This window comes from Oryctolagus cuniculus, chromosome 6 (genome assembly GCF_051225735.1).
Source record: "Oryctolagus cuniculus isolate XC-2025 breed Fujian yellow rabbit chromosome 6, ASM5122573v1, whole genome shotgun sequence".
Lineage (NCBI taxonomy): Eukaryota > Metazoa > Chordata > Mammalia > Lagomorpha > Leporidae > Oryctolagus > Oryctolagus cuniculus.
The window spans coordinates 25115369-25131250 of NC_142872.1; the positions used below are offsets into that span (position 1 = coordinate 25115369).

General features: G+C 56.9%; 1 protein-coding gene across 6 annotated transcripts in view; it reads left to right on the forward strand.

Annotated features, from left to right (window-relative positions):
* The first annotated feature begins 1000 nt into the window (after nucleotides 1–1000).
* The window catches only part of SLC25A48 (solute carrier family 25 member 48), a 51493-nt gene continuing 36611 nt past the window's right edge, over nucleotides 1001–15882 (forward strand). The window contains exons 1-2 of one of the 6 annotated variants that reach the window (XM_051843408.3): nucleotides 2352–2678; nucleotides 8721–8764. In XM_051843408.3, the coding sequence (XP_051699368.2) occupies nucleotides 2633–2678; nucleotides 8721–8764 (90 nt within the window). In that variant the 5' untranslated portion in view covers nucleotides 2352–2632. Of the gene's footprint in view, nucleotides 1025–2351; nucleotides 2679–3374; nucleotides 3439–8720; nucleotides 8765–15882 lie in introns of those variants that run through there. The other 5 variants (XM_070076121.2, XM_051843409.3, XM_089335892.1 and 2 more) reach the window with 5 other exon arrangements.

Here is a 15882-nt window from a genome sequence, read left to right on the forward strand (position 1 = left end):
CCCACTCACAGAACCAGGGCCAGGGCTGAGCCAGGTCCTAAGAGTTAGACATGATTCCTGACTCTCAGGTCTCTGAGCACAGGGCACCACATGGGACACGCTGGGCTGGCCAGAGACATCACCGTGCAGGGGTGGGCTGGGGAGAGGAGTCCCCCACGGATTGGAATCGGCACTGTCTCTCTGGGCACCAACCCAGTGCCGTCTCAGGAGGGGTGGCTGGATAAGAAGGGGCAGGTGCGGTCTCTAGGTTGTCACTTGCCTGGTGGCTGTGGGATGACACTGTTAGACTTGCACCTGTCGAGCCTCAGTTTCCCCTGTGGACCCGGGGTGTGTCAGCCAGGACCTGTTCCTAGGTGCAGTGTAAGCCTCCACACCTGTGGCTTCTGTGTTTGAGGATGGGACAGCCTCGCATCAGCAGTGTGGGGAGGAGGGGCGGGGCTACCTCTGTGCTGAGTGTGCAGAGACCTTGTCTCCTTGTACTGGCAGCTTGTGACCTGGCAGCGGCCTGTGGCAGTGTTGTAAGTAACCTGGGGGTGACTGGGAGTGCAGGGGAGCAGGGTGTGGGTTGTATGCAAACACCAACCCACAGTGTGGGGTCTTGGGCACCCACACGTTTGGTCGTCCTGGAGTAAAACCTCTCCTCCCACCAGATACGGAATGAGGACCGCGTAGAGAACTGTGCGGTCAGCCTGGGCAAGTGTGAAATGCACAGGACAGGCCCGTGTGGTGCACACTCCAGGCAGGAGTCGAAGTTGTAGCCCAGAGTGGTATTTCTTCTCCTTCTTTGAAACCTCAGATTTTCTCTTAAGGCTTTCAATGGCTTGGATGAGGCCCAAGGGTGCTCGCCTTGGCTTGAGGTCAGCTGATTAGGGGTGTTAATTACGTGTACAAAACACCTTGTTGACAACACCCCAGGGAGTACTTGGCTGAGTCCCTGGTACCGCAGCCCTGCCGAGTGCACACGGAAAGCTGACCGTCGGGGAGCTGGCGCTGGCAGGTGCCGTGAGGACTTGGGAGCATGCCGGTGAGGCCCGCGGCACAGACCCTGGACTTGTGAGGGCACTCAGGCCTCCATGTGCTTGTCGGGAGTGCGTGGTGCTCGTGCTTTGGAGCAGGGTTGGGGCTGGCGAGGAGAGTTTTAGCCGCTCTGAGAAAACAGGGTTTGGGACCCACATCTGTGCTGAATCCTGGGGGCGCTCTCAGGGTGTCCTGGGGTCGAGGGGAGGTTGAGGTACCAGTGGTTTCTGGCAGCTGCACAGCCAGGCGAGCCTTCGACAGGCCCAGTGTGCTACCCGGCCGCCGAACGTGGCCACGCTGGCAGTTCTTGGAGGCCTCATCCCTGGGAAGGCCTGGCCGGGCAGGTTGACAGTTTTTAGGGCTCTGGGAATTCCCCGCTGGCCAGGGCGGCTCTTGGCAGCTCCATGTGGGGTTTCAGTTCTCAGCCCTTCACTGGGGCCACCGATCCGTCCTCGGACAGCTAATCCTAAACCACGGCAACTTCTGTCACCTCGTTGGGGCCAATTTTCTAAAGGATTAACGTCACACACCACTCACACCAGCATAAACCACCACCGGTGAGGATTTGCAGCGGAACGGCTCCAGGCCCCTTCTCCCGCCCCCAGGATCCGGGAACCTGAGGACGCTCAGTGCATAACCCACACACAGCCTCATCTCTCCATGGCCTGACACCGAATGCATTGTCAGCGGACCGGAAGGGCTGTTGTACCGCACTGCTTAGGGAATTTTCACAGCAAGTCCGTGCTGGCTCAGTACAAACCCCATTATTTCCCCCAAGTGTGCTCGATCCACAGTCGGGTGAATCCTCAGGTGTGGGGACACAGAGGACAGCTATGACCGCTGATTTGCATAGGTCAAATGGGCTGAGCAGTACCCTCCCACACACACACACAGAGTGCCCAGAGCGGGTAAGCCCAGGTCCAGGGACAGGCACGGCAGCTGCACTAGTGGCTAATGTTTGCTTAGAGCTGTCTCCGGGGCTGGGCGATTTTTCCACGTGTTGTTTCAATGATTCCTTAAGAGGTGAGGTTCTTAACCCAGAGCAGTGGAGGGTGAGGCAGGTGGGAGTCTGCAGGGCAGGGCCCCGAGTGCCCTGTGTATTCACAGCCAGGTTTCCACCGCTTCTATCAGCTCCTCGAGAATGATGAGCTGATGGTCACAGCCGGTGCACTCTAACGGTAGGCGTGTCTTCAGGTAAATAATCCTGTTCCAGAAACTCTTCCTGACCTTGGATAAAGCCTCTCCCCTCCCCGACTCTTGTAATGAACTTTGCAAAAATGTCCCTGAAGTCACAGCCAGCCCCCCCCCCCCCAAGCGGTGTGGGCAGTCACAGGCGAGGGCTGGCACTTCGGCTGAGGCCAGGGCAACGCTGCCTGGCCCTCCTGCCCCGGCGCCCTCCTCCTGCCGAGTTGCTGCGCCTTTAAGGTCCACTGGGGGCGTGATGTCAGCAGCCGCGGGCACTTGGAGAGGTGACTAGGGACCGGGTTTAGAATAAACCTGCTGGGTGCGCTCCCAGTCTGCTCCTTGCTCGTCGCCGCCGGCCATGCGCCGCGGACCCTGAGTGGACACTGCCCGGGCTCTGGGAGGGCGAGCGCCGCCCCGCGCCGCCCCGGCCATGGGCAGCTTCCAGCTGGAAGACTTCGCGGCGGGCTGGGTCGGGGGTGAGTGTCTCCTGGGACCTGGGAACCGAGGGCGCCCTCCGGCTGTTCGCACCCAGGGCTCAGGGCTTGGAAACTTGGCGCCCCCGTGCACTCCCGCGACTTCCCGGGCGGCCCCGCAAGTTCCTACCTGACGCCTGAGCGACGCCCGAGCGACACCCGCGGGCTCCGCAGTGCTTCGCCCCGGGCTTGGCACTTGCCTGGAAGGGAAGACCGGAGGGCCTGGGTTCGGTAATGATTAAACTGCCCGCCCCCGCTGCAGTCAGGGCAACCTCCCGACACGGGGGACTTGGCTCGAAGGAACTTGTGTGAGGGTGGCACTTGGGTGGGGGCCCCAGGGCGCAGGCTCTGTGCACAGAGCATCGAGCCAGGCTCCAGCCGATGCCAGCTGTCAGAGCCCGGCTTCCTCTGCCGCCGCCCCGCCTCCCCTACCGGATCCTCCCGCTGCCGCTCCGTTTCTCTTGGTGGAGTTGGGCTGGGACTTTCCAAGTTGTTTGCTTACTGTCATAAAAGGATCTTTCTCTTTTAAGCCAAATAAATTGAGTATCCCACAAGAGATCTGGGTACATGCAGCCCCTCCCCAAAGAGCCTGAGGTCCAGGCACCTCCCCCTCGTGACCAGAGCCCCCTGCCTGGCGCCTTCCTGAACACGGGTGGCTCTTTTTGTGGCAGACATCGGTGGAATAGGTTCTTCCGCCTTGAGACAGAAGAGTGGGGTACACAGAGCAGCAAGGTGTAACGGGGAGGAGCGTCCATCAGAACGGGTGAGCATCTCTGCAGACAGAATCAGAGTGCCTGGCCATCAGACTGGGGGAAGCAGGGTGACGTGGTTGGATGAAGAGAATGCCCCTGACGGGCCAGGTGTGCATCTCAGGAGAGAGCCAAGAGCTCAGTCTGTATTGACAGGGCTGAGAAGGGCGTGGGGTCCAGTTCTTGCCGCTCTTTCTCCTTCCTGCCACCGACAAGTAGGCGAAATTCCTCGTGTTCTCAGACTGGACAGCCCACCTGGCAGAGGAGATGCCCCTGGGGCGCTTCCCGCAGCAGAAGGCAGTGAGGAATTTTTTTTAAAGACTTATTTTATTTGAGAGGCAGAGTTAGGGAGAGGGAAGGTGGCGGGGGGGGGGGGGGGGGCGGTGGATCTGGTTCACTTCCCAAATGGCTGTAACTGCAAGAGCTGGGCCAATTTGAAGCTGGGAGCCAGGAGCTTTTTCTGGGTCTCCCACATGGGTGCAGGGACTCAAGCAGTTAGGCCATCTTCTGCTGCTTTCCCAGGCCCTCAGCAAAGAGCTGGATTGGAAGTGGAGCAGCCTGGACTCGAACCAGCGCCCATGTGGGATGCTGGCGCTGCAGGTGGTGACTTTACCCACTATCCCACAGCGCCGGCCCTGGCTGTGAAGATTTTATTGCCCAGTGTTATGAGACAGTAGCCCCTAAACTGCTGGGCTGAGAGGATTCTCACGGGGAGCTTCCCTGGGGTGTGAGGGTGGGAGACTGGGACCACCTGTACAGTTCCTGGGCTGGGCAGGGCTTTGTCAGGTGAGATCCCGGGCTGCTCCCCAGGCTGTGGGAGACTTTGTGACCCTTAGGCCCCTCACACACACACACACACACACACAGGGCCATTTCTCACTTCCTACCTAACAGCCTCACCTGCGCACAAGGCTCCCTAGCATTCCCGGGCTCTTTGGCGGGACAGTCCTTTAGCATTTAGAAGGGCAGGAGGACAAGGGCACCTCTTGGCTCTGCTGTCCCTCAAGTGACCAGAGCAGCTTCAGGGGGGCTGCAGGTGGCTTGCAGGGCTATGGGTAGTCCCAAACGTGTGACTGCAGGATCTCCCAAGCCAGCACCCTGGCAAGCAGGGACATGGCCTTCTCTGAGTAAGTCCATGTTAGCACACCTGTAGAAAAATGATTATCTGAAAAGCATAGTAAGACCTTCCCGCCACTGGTTCACTCTCTAACTGCTTATAAGAGCTAGGCATAGGCCGGGCTGAAGCCAGGAGCCCAGACCTCCAGCTAGGTCTCCCACATGGATGGCAGGAACCAAGTATTTGCACTATCGCCTGTTACCTCCCAGGGTGCGTCTTAGCAGGAAGCTGGATCAGCAGCGGAGTAGCTAGGCGTTGAACCCAGGAGCTGTTATATGAGCGGCAAGCTTCCTAAGCATTGTATTAACCACTGCACCAAATGGCTGTCCATATGTGTATTTCTACATCAACTTTAGCAGTTTATTTTACATATTACAACACTGACCCATTTCAAGTGCACAGTTTTCAAGTGGTTTTTAGCAACCTCACCAAGTGGTGTGAGTAAATGGGTTTCAGAGCATTTTCCCTCCACGGTGAGATCCCACAGCTAACTGACGATGCTGCTGCTGGCTCCTTGTCACCGAGACAACCACCCAGCGCTTGTCTGGAAGTGTGCCTTTCCTGGATATTTTCCACCCATGGGATTCCTCTGTGTGAGGTCTCTTGGGTCTGTCGATATGTATCTTGTTAGTATAACAACCCCAGGGAGGTGGGTCCTACTGCATATCCATTTTGCAGATGGGGAAATCAAGATGCAGAGATGAATCTTGCATGGGCACTAGGCTCTATCTCTTTAACCCCCACACTGGGCCAAGACTGTTGCCTTTCTTAACCACCTTGCATGACATAGACCTCACTGTTCAATGCTGCAGGTTGCATTTACACGTCTCTGAGCTCGTGTGGTCTGGACACCACTGATCTGATGTTCCTGTTTTAATAAAAAGTTCTGAAATGCTCGGCTTCCACGTGGCAGGGCCACTGAGTGAGCAGGGAGCTGTGGGCCCATTGCTGAGGCCACTGTGCTGGGATGAGCACCAAAGCCTTGCTACCCTCCTTCAGCCTGTGTCCCTGCAAGTAGGGGGGTGGGAGGGCGGGCTCGGCCTCCAGGACGCAATGGATGCTGCTGCCTGCAGCTCTCTGCCTTTGCCCAACACAGTGGAAAGAAGGAGGTGAAAGAGGACAGGAGGCCTGGAACAAAGGAACGGTTGTTCTGGGATCGGCTGGCGTCCCTGCAAATATCTAATATTCCAGGCCCCCTTCCCGACCTTACTTGGTTAAGTCACCTGTAGCAGCAGAGGCATCTCCCTCAACATAACTGGGTCAGGGAATCTGGGTTTGAGTAACAGCTTCTGTTTCTTTTGTTTTTCTTTCTTTCTTTTTTTAAGATTTATTTATTTATTTACTTGAAAGAGTTAAAGAGAGAAGGAAAGGCAGAGAGAGAGGGAGAGAGAGCGGTCTTCCATCTGCTGGTTCACTCCCCAGTTGGCCACAATGGGTGGAGCTGGGCTGATCCGAAGCCAGGAGCCAGGAGCCAGGAGCTTCCTCTGGGTCTCCCACGTGGGTGTAGGGTCCCAAGACTTGGGCCATCTTCTACTGCTTTCCCAGACCACAGCAGAGAGCTGGGTTGGAAGTGGGGCAGCTGGGACTAGAGCCGGCGCCCATATGGGATTTTGGCATTGCGGGTGGCGGCTTTACCCACTATGCCATAGCACCGGCCCACAGCTTCTGTTTCAACAGGAGCTTCACCTGGGGCCTCTGGGCAGCTTTGCCGCCCTCCAGGTGGTACATGCCTGGGAGCATGGCGGGGGGCGGGCATCTTCCCGTAAGGAGATCCATTGGCTGTCACTTTTCCAAGGGGGACTTCTTTAAAAAGCGTTCAGCAGTGGCACATCTGTGTCTGAGCGTCCTCTGGGCGTCCGGCCGTCTGCCAGGTGCAGCCATGCCTTCATTCTCACAATGGAAACTGGGGGAGCAGCTGCTGTCATCCCTCCACCTGCTGCAAAGGAGGCACAGGCGAGTAAGCTGAAGGGAACCAAAAGGTTTCTGGGTTTTCGCTCCACATCGTCTCTTCCTTTTGATTTGAAATTCACATCTAATACAATTAGCCGTCTTAATGTTCGCAATTCAGGGGCCTTTTGTTCATTTGCTGTGGTGGTCAACCGTCTCTCTCTCTCTCTCTAGTACCAAAACATGCTCCTCGTGACTCTTAGAGTGAATTAAGATGGAGATCCAGCCTCAAGAGTCCTTGACAAAAACCAGAAGTGACCTTGACTTTGCTTGATTTGCAAAGACAAGTGAAACTTGAGCTATTTCTTGGAAGTGCCTATATTAATGGAAACAGAACTTGAGTCCAGCCAATCAGATGTTAATAGACCTGTAGCTTGGGACTTTAGACCCAATGAGGCAGGGTGTACCTGCTACCAGTAACAGGCAGTCGTGAGCCACAAGACAGCATCTCAGCCCCCCTCAAGGGACCATGGAGACGGTGAGCTGTACCAGCCCCAGAACTGTACTCTCCAGGTTTCTGTAGCTAAACTCTAGTGTTTGCACAACAAGGGGATTACCTCCCAGACAGATTTCTCAGAACACGTGCCTGTGGTGGAGTGGTGCACGGCTGTGTTTTCTTCCTTTACGCCTGGTTCCGTCCTGTGCAAGCCTCAGTCGCGTGTCCTGAGTGGAGCTCCTGCAACACTTCTGCTCTGGCCTCCCCTGACCTACGGATCCCTGTGGGCTCTGATCAACTCTCCAGCCTTCATCGTGCTTGAGTTTAATATTTAATATGACCCTGTACTCATTAAACCCTCCCTCCCATCGCCCCTGCCTTCTGCCCTGGCAGCCGCTAGTCTGGTTTCTGATTAGTGGATTTACCCATCCTGGATAACTCACGGGAGTGGGATTCTACAGCAGTTGCCTTTTGTGTCTGGCCCTTTTAATTTAGTATAAGTCTTTGCGGCTCATTCGTGTCGCAGCATGGATCAGTAAGTTCCTTTCTATAGCTCAATAATATTCCATTGCATATTGTACCCAGTTTCTTTACCATGCATCAGTGGGTGGACATTTGGATTTTTTTTTTGCACTTTTTTCTGTTGTGACCTTGAACATGTATGCACATACTCTTGTTTGTGTACCTGTCCTCAATTCTTGGGTGTCTACCAAGGAGCAGAGTTGCTGGGCTGTGAGTGATTCTGTGTTTAACTGTTTTGAGGGGAAGGTTTTCCCCATTGGTGAAAGTTTCAGTTCTGTAAATCCATGCTCAAATGTGTTAGTTTCCCTTTTTATTTTTTTAAATCTGCCCATCCTAGTGGGTGTGAAAGGGACTTGAATTGTGATTTTTATTTAAATAAGTTTTTTTTAAAGTTAGAGTGTGTTTTTTCACTCTTGATATTTGCCTGTGTTAAAATATTTTTAATATTTTTCCCATTCTATGTTTGTAGTGACCTTCCTTTTCTAAAAATAATAATTTATGTATTTTAAGATGAGGGGGAAAGAGACAAAATGAGAGAGAATAGATCTTCTATATGCTGATTTACTTCCCAAGTGCCCACAACAGCCAGTGCTAGGTCAGACGGAAGCCAGGAACAGGTATTCAGTCTAGGTCTCCCATGTGCGTGCCAGGGAGACCTCACACCTCCTGCCAGGGTGTGCACTACCAGGAAGCTGGGGTAGGACCCAGACTGAGGCACTCTGACCTGGGATGTGGGTGTCCCAAGCAGTGGCTTAACCGGCAGCACTACCACCTCTACCCCTGTGTTCACTTTCTTGTGTTCCTTTGATGTACAAAGCTTTTAAGTTTTGTGAAGTCTGATTTCTCTGTTTTTCATATGTCCCCGGAGTCATATCTAAGGGTTCACTGAGGATTTTTCCCTGTGTTTTAGTCTAAGAGTTTTGTAGTTTATCTCACGGATGCCTCTGATCTGTTTGGTATAATTTTTGTATATGCCGTGGAGTGTGTGTGTGTATTGGGGGGGATCTAACTACATTCTTTTGCCTGTGAGTACCCCATGTCCCAGCACCTTTCCTCCCTTTTTTGGGGGACCCTTGCTGTTGAGGTAGGCCTCAGGGTCGACTCCCTGCTTCCTGCCTTCCTTGGTGCCTGAGCCAGCACCTAGCACGCAGGAGGGCTCCTCTGGTGACAGACTGCTGATGCACAGGCCTGATCCCTCTGTCCTGCCCCAGGAGCCAGCTGGTGCAAACGGAGGGTCCAGGGCTGAGTGACCAAGTTCTCTTCTCGATCCACAGGTGCCGCCAGCGTCATCGTCGGTTACCCTCTGGACACGGTCAAGGTACCAGGGCCATCCTTCCCATGCCTCTGGGCCTGTGCCTGCTGTTGCTGATCCTCTGGGAGTCTCCAGCCCCCGGGGTGGGGCACTGGCTCCAATGGTTTGGTTTTAGTGACCCACCCCTGCCTGCAGCCTTTCATGAGTTGGTGGGGGAGGGGCTGGGGCCCTAGCGAGCAGTGTCTGCCAAGTCCCCGTGCAGCTGAGCAATCGGGAAAGGCTTCAAGGTTGGATCTAAAGCTTTAGGCAATTACAAAGCTATGCCAGGCACAGGGGACAGCATGGGCAAAGGCCAGCATGGCCCGTTCTGTTGGTGCCTCAAGTTCCTGGGGGCGGCTGTGGGTCAGAGTCGAGGACAGGCAGGTCAGGATGTCAGGTTAGGGCTGCGGACCAGACTTGGCAGTGGTAACCCGTTTCAATGTGATGAGCCACGTGGGGCTGGGGGACCACCAGGATGGGCAGGCACATCCTGGACTTGGGATGCTCCTTCAAAAGGGAAGGGGCTTGTCCCTGGTCACACAAGTTAGGAGCTGGGGAGTAAGATGCAAAGGGGGGCTCTCTGCGACTGCCTCCCCCCCCCCCCCCCCGCCACCTGAGCCAGTAGGACTCAGAGCCTCACCTGGGGAGCGTGGCCATACATAGGACCTCCCCACCCTGACTTCCTGAAGCTCTGCCTCCCCATGTGCCCATGAAGCTCTGGGCTCTTCTGTAGTGTGCTCTGACTCCCTCCCCTTCCCCCACCCCTCCCCTCAGGGAGATGGCCCCTCCTAGGGCAGAGCTCATGTACTCTCTCCTTAGCCTACCTGCCTCAGATATTCAAAGAAATGCTTCAGGTGGTAACGAGGGCTTCTGGGGTCCCCAGAAACCCAAGGGGGGTGGCAGGCAGAGTCCAGTGGCAAGAGAGATGCTGGCAGATCTCCGCCCGGGGATGCTGCAGGCTTCTGTTTTAGGAGGGAGGAGAAAGAGATGCAGAGTTCAGGGCTCTCCAGATCTCAGTGCCCCAAAGTGGACTTGGCCCTCGGGCCAGCCTGCCTCACTGGTCAGTGCCCAAGGCATGATGTTGTTGCTGGCCTGGAACCCCTGGGGAGCAGGCCCACAATCCTCCCGCCACGGTGTAGGTCCTCCAGGCTAGGCCTTGCCCTTGGCCAGCTCAAATCCTCTTCTGGTTAGGTTGAAGCTGCCAAGAACTGTGCCTTCTGCTTGGGCTGCCTGGAATTCAGAACAGAGGGTGTTGGAGGCCCCCGGGGCTAAGGGACGGGAGAGGCCTGACTTGAGAGAGGGTTGTGGCTGCTCTGGATGCCAAGGCTGGGGCCACCCTGGTCAGCTGGCTGCCTGGGCACAAGAGCCAGTGAAAGCTGGGGTGCTGGCATGCAGGGAGCACTTGCAGAGAGAGGGAGCACTCTCAGGCCCTCACTAGGTCCAGGCCCTGTGGCCATTTTCACAAGCTGTGGGGACTTTAGCAAACACGTACAGTAATTACAAGGAAGTAGTTTGGAACCGCGGGTTTACAAAGGCTGAAACCACAGTTACTGCCATCCCGACACAGATGCAGGAGTCCATCACTCACTGAGCACCTACTGTGTGCACTGCACAAAGCCAGGCTACCTCATGTGTGGGTCGGTCCTTATGGTTGGTGAATTCAGTGTGTTTTAGATTCAGCTGGTGTGAGGATTTTTCAGGAGGGCTGCAAATGGGTGGGAATCCCTCAGCCATCGAGGGCTCTGTGGCAGGGCTTCTGGAGTCTGTGGGTGCTGGCCCTGTTCCCACACTTACTGCTGGGGCCAGGGGTCGAGGCTTTGGGGAGTGCCAGCCAGGCAGGGGCAGCAGGCAGCCTTGGCCCCCAGGAGGGTGTGCTTGCTCTGCAGAGGGCCGGTCCTCGTGAGTTGCAGAACCAGTAGCCTCCTGGGAGGAGTTCCGTGAAGGAGCTGATTTGCAGGACCCCATGCAACACCAGCCATGTGGTTGTGTCCCCGAGGAGGAAGAGGTGAGGGGTTGGCTGGGCTGGGTGAGAAGCCTTCTGACTGGGTGTGATAGGGACCCTCTGCTTATCTGCCAGGCACCTCCCATTAGCTGTCCTTGGGCACAGGTGCTTTTAGGCCACTGATGGGAGGTAATTAGGGAACACAGGGCATGCATGAGGCGTTACAGGCAGTGGTGGAAGCCAGGGCCCTAATAGCACAGGTGATGACATTAGCAGTGGCTGCGGCGTCTCTGAATGGGAGGGTCAGCAATGGCCTCTCCGCATGGGTGGTGGCCAAGTTGAGACTTAGATGATGTGGAGGAGCCAGATGGGGAGTTCAGGACTGGGGTGAGAGGCTGATAGGGGAGGGACATGGTGGCAAAGGCCCGAGCCCATGAAGAGGCCTCCAGGTCAGTTCTCACAGCAGACAAAGGACCAATGTGAATGCAGTGAGGTGTGCATGGGGTGTGGTGTGGGTGCTGTGAGAAGCCTGGGATGCCTGCCCCACCCAGGTTCTCATGCTCAGAGCCCACCAAGGAGGTCTCTGCAGTGAGTTCATGTCTGGAGTGGACTGACCAGGCTCTCGAGGCTTCCTAGAGGTAGCATACGTGCTAGGCACTCACCAGGACGCTCAGAGCCACGCCTGGCTCCGGGACACCTTTGCCACCTCTGTGGCAGCTGTGGATGACCACTGAGCCCTCTCTGCCCACTGCAAGGGCTACCATTGCCCTATTGGTGGCCTCTGACCGCCCCTAGTGAGCACACAGGGTCACCCGGAGCTGGTTACAGCCCTGGGTGAGTACCTGCCGAGGCTGTCCTGATATCTGCCCAGCACAGGGCACCTGCTGGGACCTTGGGGAGGCTTGGAAGACTCCAGTGCTGTCCTTGGAGCTGTTCCTGGCTTCCCCGCCCTCCCAAAGTCACCTAACTCGTTTGTGGTGTGTCCCACCCAGGGCTCACGTGACAAATAGACATACCAGGGTGTGACGGAGTGTGTGAAGCAGTGTGGCTGAGCCAGGAGGCAGGCTCTGGATGTGAGCCTGTTGTTTGCAGGGAATTCAGCAGGACAATCCCAAGCCCTGGCTTTCGTGATAGACGTAAGACAGGAGGGTTGCTCCTGGGACACACCGGTAGACACACTAACTCAATAGCAGCAATGTTTAGGAACATTTTTTTTTTTAACTATTTGAAGGTCAGAGTTAGAGGGAGAGTTCCACCTGCTGCTTCACTCCCCAGATGGCCTCAGAGGCCAGCACTGGGCCAGGCGGAAGCCAGGAGCCAGGAGCTGCACCCAGGTCTCCCAGGTGGGTGGCAGGGGCCCAAGCACTTGGGCCATCTGCTGCTACCTTCCCAGGCCTTTAGCAAGGATCTGGACTGGAAGTAGAGCGGCAGAGTCATGAACTGGTATCCATACGGGATGCAGTGCCAGCCCTATGAACATCATTCTGTATCAATTAAGTTTTTCTCTTCTTGTGATCCAACTAGCTGGATTTTAGCCACTTGGAGAGTGAGTTTGAGGTTCCCCAAATTCAGTGGTATGGACATGTTTCTCTTGGGATTCTGGGGGTCCCTTAGAGACATAGCCATTCCCCCACGTGGCCTCCTGGATTGACTGACAAGGGGGCAGCCTGACCCAGTCCTCCATGGTGTCCTGTGGTGGGCCCAGGGCTGAGGTGCCCCGGTGAGTCGGTACCACAGCAGCGTCATTGACTTGGGTGCGAAGGATGTAACTTCAAGGAAGCGGGCAGGGGAGGGGTCAGATTCGCTTCCTTGGATCAATGCAGCAAACGGTGAGAACCCTGGTGGCTTGACGGAGCAGAAACGTGTTCCTTCCCCAGCTCCAAGATCAGGAGTTCAAAGTCAAGGTATTGGCTGCTGCCAGAGGCCGGGAGGGGGGCAGCATCCCGTGGCTGCGGGCGACCCTGGCTCTGCAGCTACTGTGGCTCTGTCGCTCCAGCCTCCGCCTCCATCTTCATGTGGCCTTTCCAGCTGCCTCTCCGTGTGCATAATCTCCCTCTCCTTTCTCAGGACACCGGTCGTTGGATTTCTGAGGCTCAGCCTAGCCATTGGGCGTCCCTGACCTGCCCGGGCCCAGGCTGGACCCTGTTGCACTTACAGCAGCTTCCTCCCTTCCTTTCCATTGACATTTTCTCTCAGGACTCTGAGCCTGACAAAGGCCTGGGCAAGTCCCAGTGCCCAGAAGTGCAGTGCTGGCCTCGCTGCCCATTCTCCACAGCATTAGCCTCGCTCCTGGGCCGTCGGGAGGTTGTTCATGGAGAAGCCAGGGGCAGAGCAGTGAGCCACAGGATCCCATCCTGACAAGCTGACACACTGGGGGCAGGGAGGCAGGGGGCGACTTGCCCCAGGTCCCTGCGGAGGCTTGGTGGTGGAAGGGCCCAGCGACCAGGGCCTGGGCTACTCATCAGATCAAAGGTTCCTTCCCTTGCCCCCTGCTTCCTGGCTGCTCAGGGGCATGGAGCTGGCCTGAGGCTTCCCGCCCAGCTGCCGGCATGGCTGGTGCCCGTGGGCATGACGGTGCCTGATGGGCAGCATGTTTTCTGGTTAAGGCTCTGTTGCCGGTCCAGGCTGCATGGGCAGGCTTGGGGGTGCCCGCCCCCCAACCATGAACACCCCAGTGGGGCTCCTCACCTTGTCCCATGCCAGGCTGCCCCGGATGGCCCAGTCCACCCGGGGCATGGCCTCCTCTGCAAGGTGGCCCACCCCTCAGCACCTAGCTTCTTGGCTCTCACCCCCTGCCACAGAGCACCCATGCCCTCTCTCTGAGGTCCTGAGAGCTTAAAACAGGAGGGAGGACCGTGAAGTAGAGGAGCATGCACTCACTGTGCCGTGGTGTGGAGGCCATGGCTCTGGGCTGAGTGTTCCGTGCAGGGCCGTGGTCTCCAAGGCGTGCCCTGCACACCCAGAGCCTGGAGCTTCTGGAACCCTGTAAGGAGCCAGGCATGGGTGAGAGACCCGAGAACATGCTGCACAGTCGTCCCTGGGTGTCCTTGCATCAGCTTTCAAAACCCACAGGTGTTCCAGCGCCTTACCTGAACGGCACATCCCGCCATCTCTGGGTCACTACTGGCACCTGACGCAGTGGGTGCTGTGCAAACGGCTGTCAGACTGGGTTGTCCAGGTGATAAAGACTAGGAAAAAGATCTCCATGTTAAGTACAGACACAGTTTAAAAACATATTTTCCACACATTCGTTGAATGCATGGTGGTTGGACCCCTGAGGGTAGAGGGCTGATGGGCACGGACAGAGTCTCAGAATCAGAACTCAGGCAGGACACCTTCCTGCTTGCTGGTCAGATGCAGCTCAGCCTTGAGGCAGGCCTGTGTGTGGTGCTTAGTGTGGGTCACACGTGGAACCCAGGCAGCGATGTCTCCTCGTATCATGCTTGGCAGGAAGTGGAGCCCAAGATCCAGGCACGCCTTACCGTGTCCTTGAGTCTACAGCACTAGGAGAGATGAGCAAAGGCACAGAGGGGCCCTTCAGTTTTCCAGGCCCCAGACGAGGGCTTGGAGCACCCTCAATGCCGAGTCGGCCCCAGATGAGGGCTTGGAGCACCCTCAACGCCGAGTCGGCCCCAGATGCCCCCCAGCTGGCGGGTGTTGGATGAGTGCTGCTTCACCCAGCTGCTGAAGCTGGCCGCAGCCAGCCCACTGGGCTGCCTTGGACAGTGTTCGGTGAGCACCTGCCGTCTGCCAGACTCTGCACAGGTCAGCTCTGGACGGCAACTTGGGCTGCTTTGCCTTTGATCTCATTGCTTCCTTAGGACAGAGATCAGCGCCAGTCCTGTGGTGTGTGTGGCCACCAGGGACCTGGGGAGGGAAAGCCCCGAGTGTGAACTGGAGCAGGAGTTCCAGGATGCGAGTGTGGTTGGCAGAATAACGGCCACCAGGTGTGTCCATGTCTGGGCCTCTGGAGCTCCTGAGTGTCACCACGTCACAGCAGATGTGAGATGCAGAGGTGGCCCCGGAGTGTCCAGGAGGATCCGGAATGCACTCACGAGGGTCCTTATTCGAGGATGTGGATTTCCCTCTGAAGAAGAGGAGGAAGCAAAGCGAGAGCTGCAGCGGGGATTGGAAAGGAGAGGCGACGCGGGGCCAGGCCTCAAGGGGAGAGGACGGACGTCCAGGGCCTGAGAGGCCAGGAAACGGTTGTCGCCCGGAACCTCTGGCAGGAGCACGGCCCCGCAGATGCCTGAGTGTCGGCCTTTGGAGCGCTCTGGTTTTCTGGCCGCTAGAACCGCGTGAGGATGAGCTTGTGTTGTTGGAAGCCGCTTTGGCAGCAGTAGGAAAGCCGTCCAGGGCGTCGGTTTCCTTGATCTGCAGAATGAAGGCTGGGGCCCTTGCCTCACAGCCTCCAGGCGCATCCTCAAGGAGAGTTCTCCGAGATGCCCAGTGTGCAGCTAGTGCCTGCTCAGCACCGGCTCTCGTGATGGGGCCCAGCTGTGGGCCTCAGGGCCAGGCTGGCACTCGGCACATCTGGCAGACCGTTCCTCCAGGGTTTGAAAGGACTCTGGTCCAGGTTTTGCCCTTGGGTTGAGTTCCCCCTTGAGTGACTGACCGCTCCACCTTCTTCGTGGGAACTTGGCCTGTCCAGGAGGCATCCGTTCTGTGGAGTCAGCGCCCAGAGCCAGGCCGGGCAGAGGCAGGGCCAGCAGCGGAAGGCGCTGGGCCTCAGCGCAGCCTCAGATGGGGCAAGGAGAGAGAGAGGCTTGCTCCCCTCCGCCACGTCCCCTGGCCCATGTCATTGTCCCATTCGGGGGTCATGGAGGCCCAGTGCCCAGTCTGGCAGGCCCGAGGTAGCCTGTGGTTGTGTTTAACAAGCAGATGGTGGAGGCCCAGTGCCCAGTCTGCTGCCACTTCTGGGGACCCTTCCCCACTGCCCAGCCCTCCTCCTCAGCTAGTTGTCCCCACAGCACTTGTCATGACCTGACACACGTGGTTACCTGGGAGTCACTGGGCGTCGGCTGTCTCTTCCAGCCCCACTGGACTGGAAGATGCCCCTCTTCATGTTCTGTGCCAGGCTCCCTGAGACGGGAACAATGCAGCATCCACTAATGCAGGCACTTGGCAGGTAGGAGTTGAATGAGTCAATAAACACGATTCTCTCATCATAGATTACACCACCGGCTGCAGGTTGTATATGCAA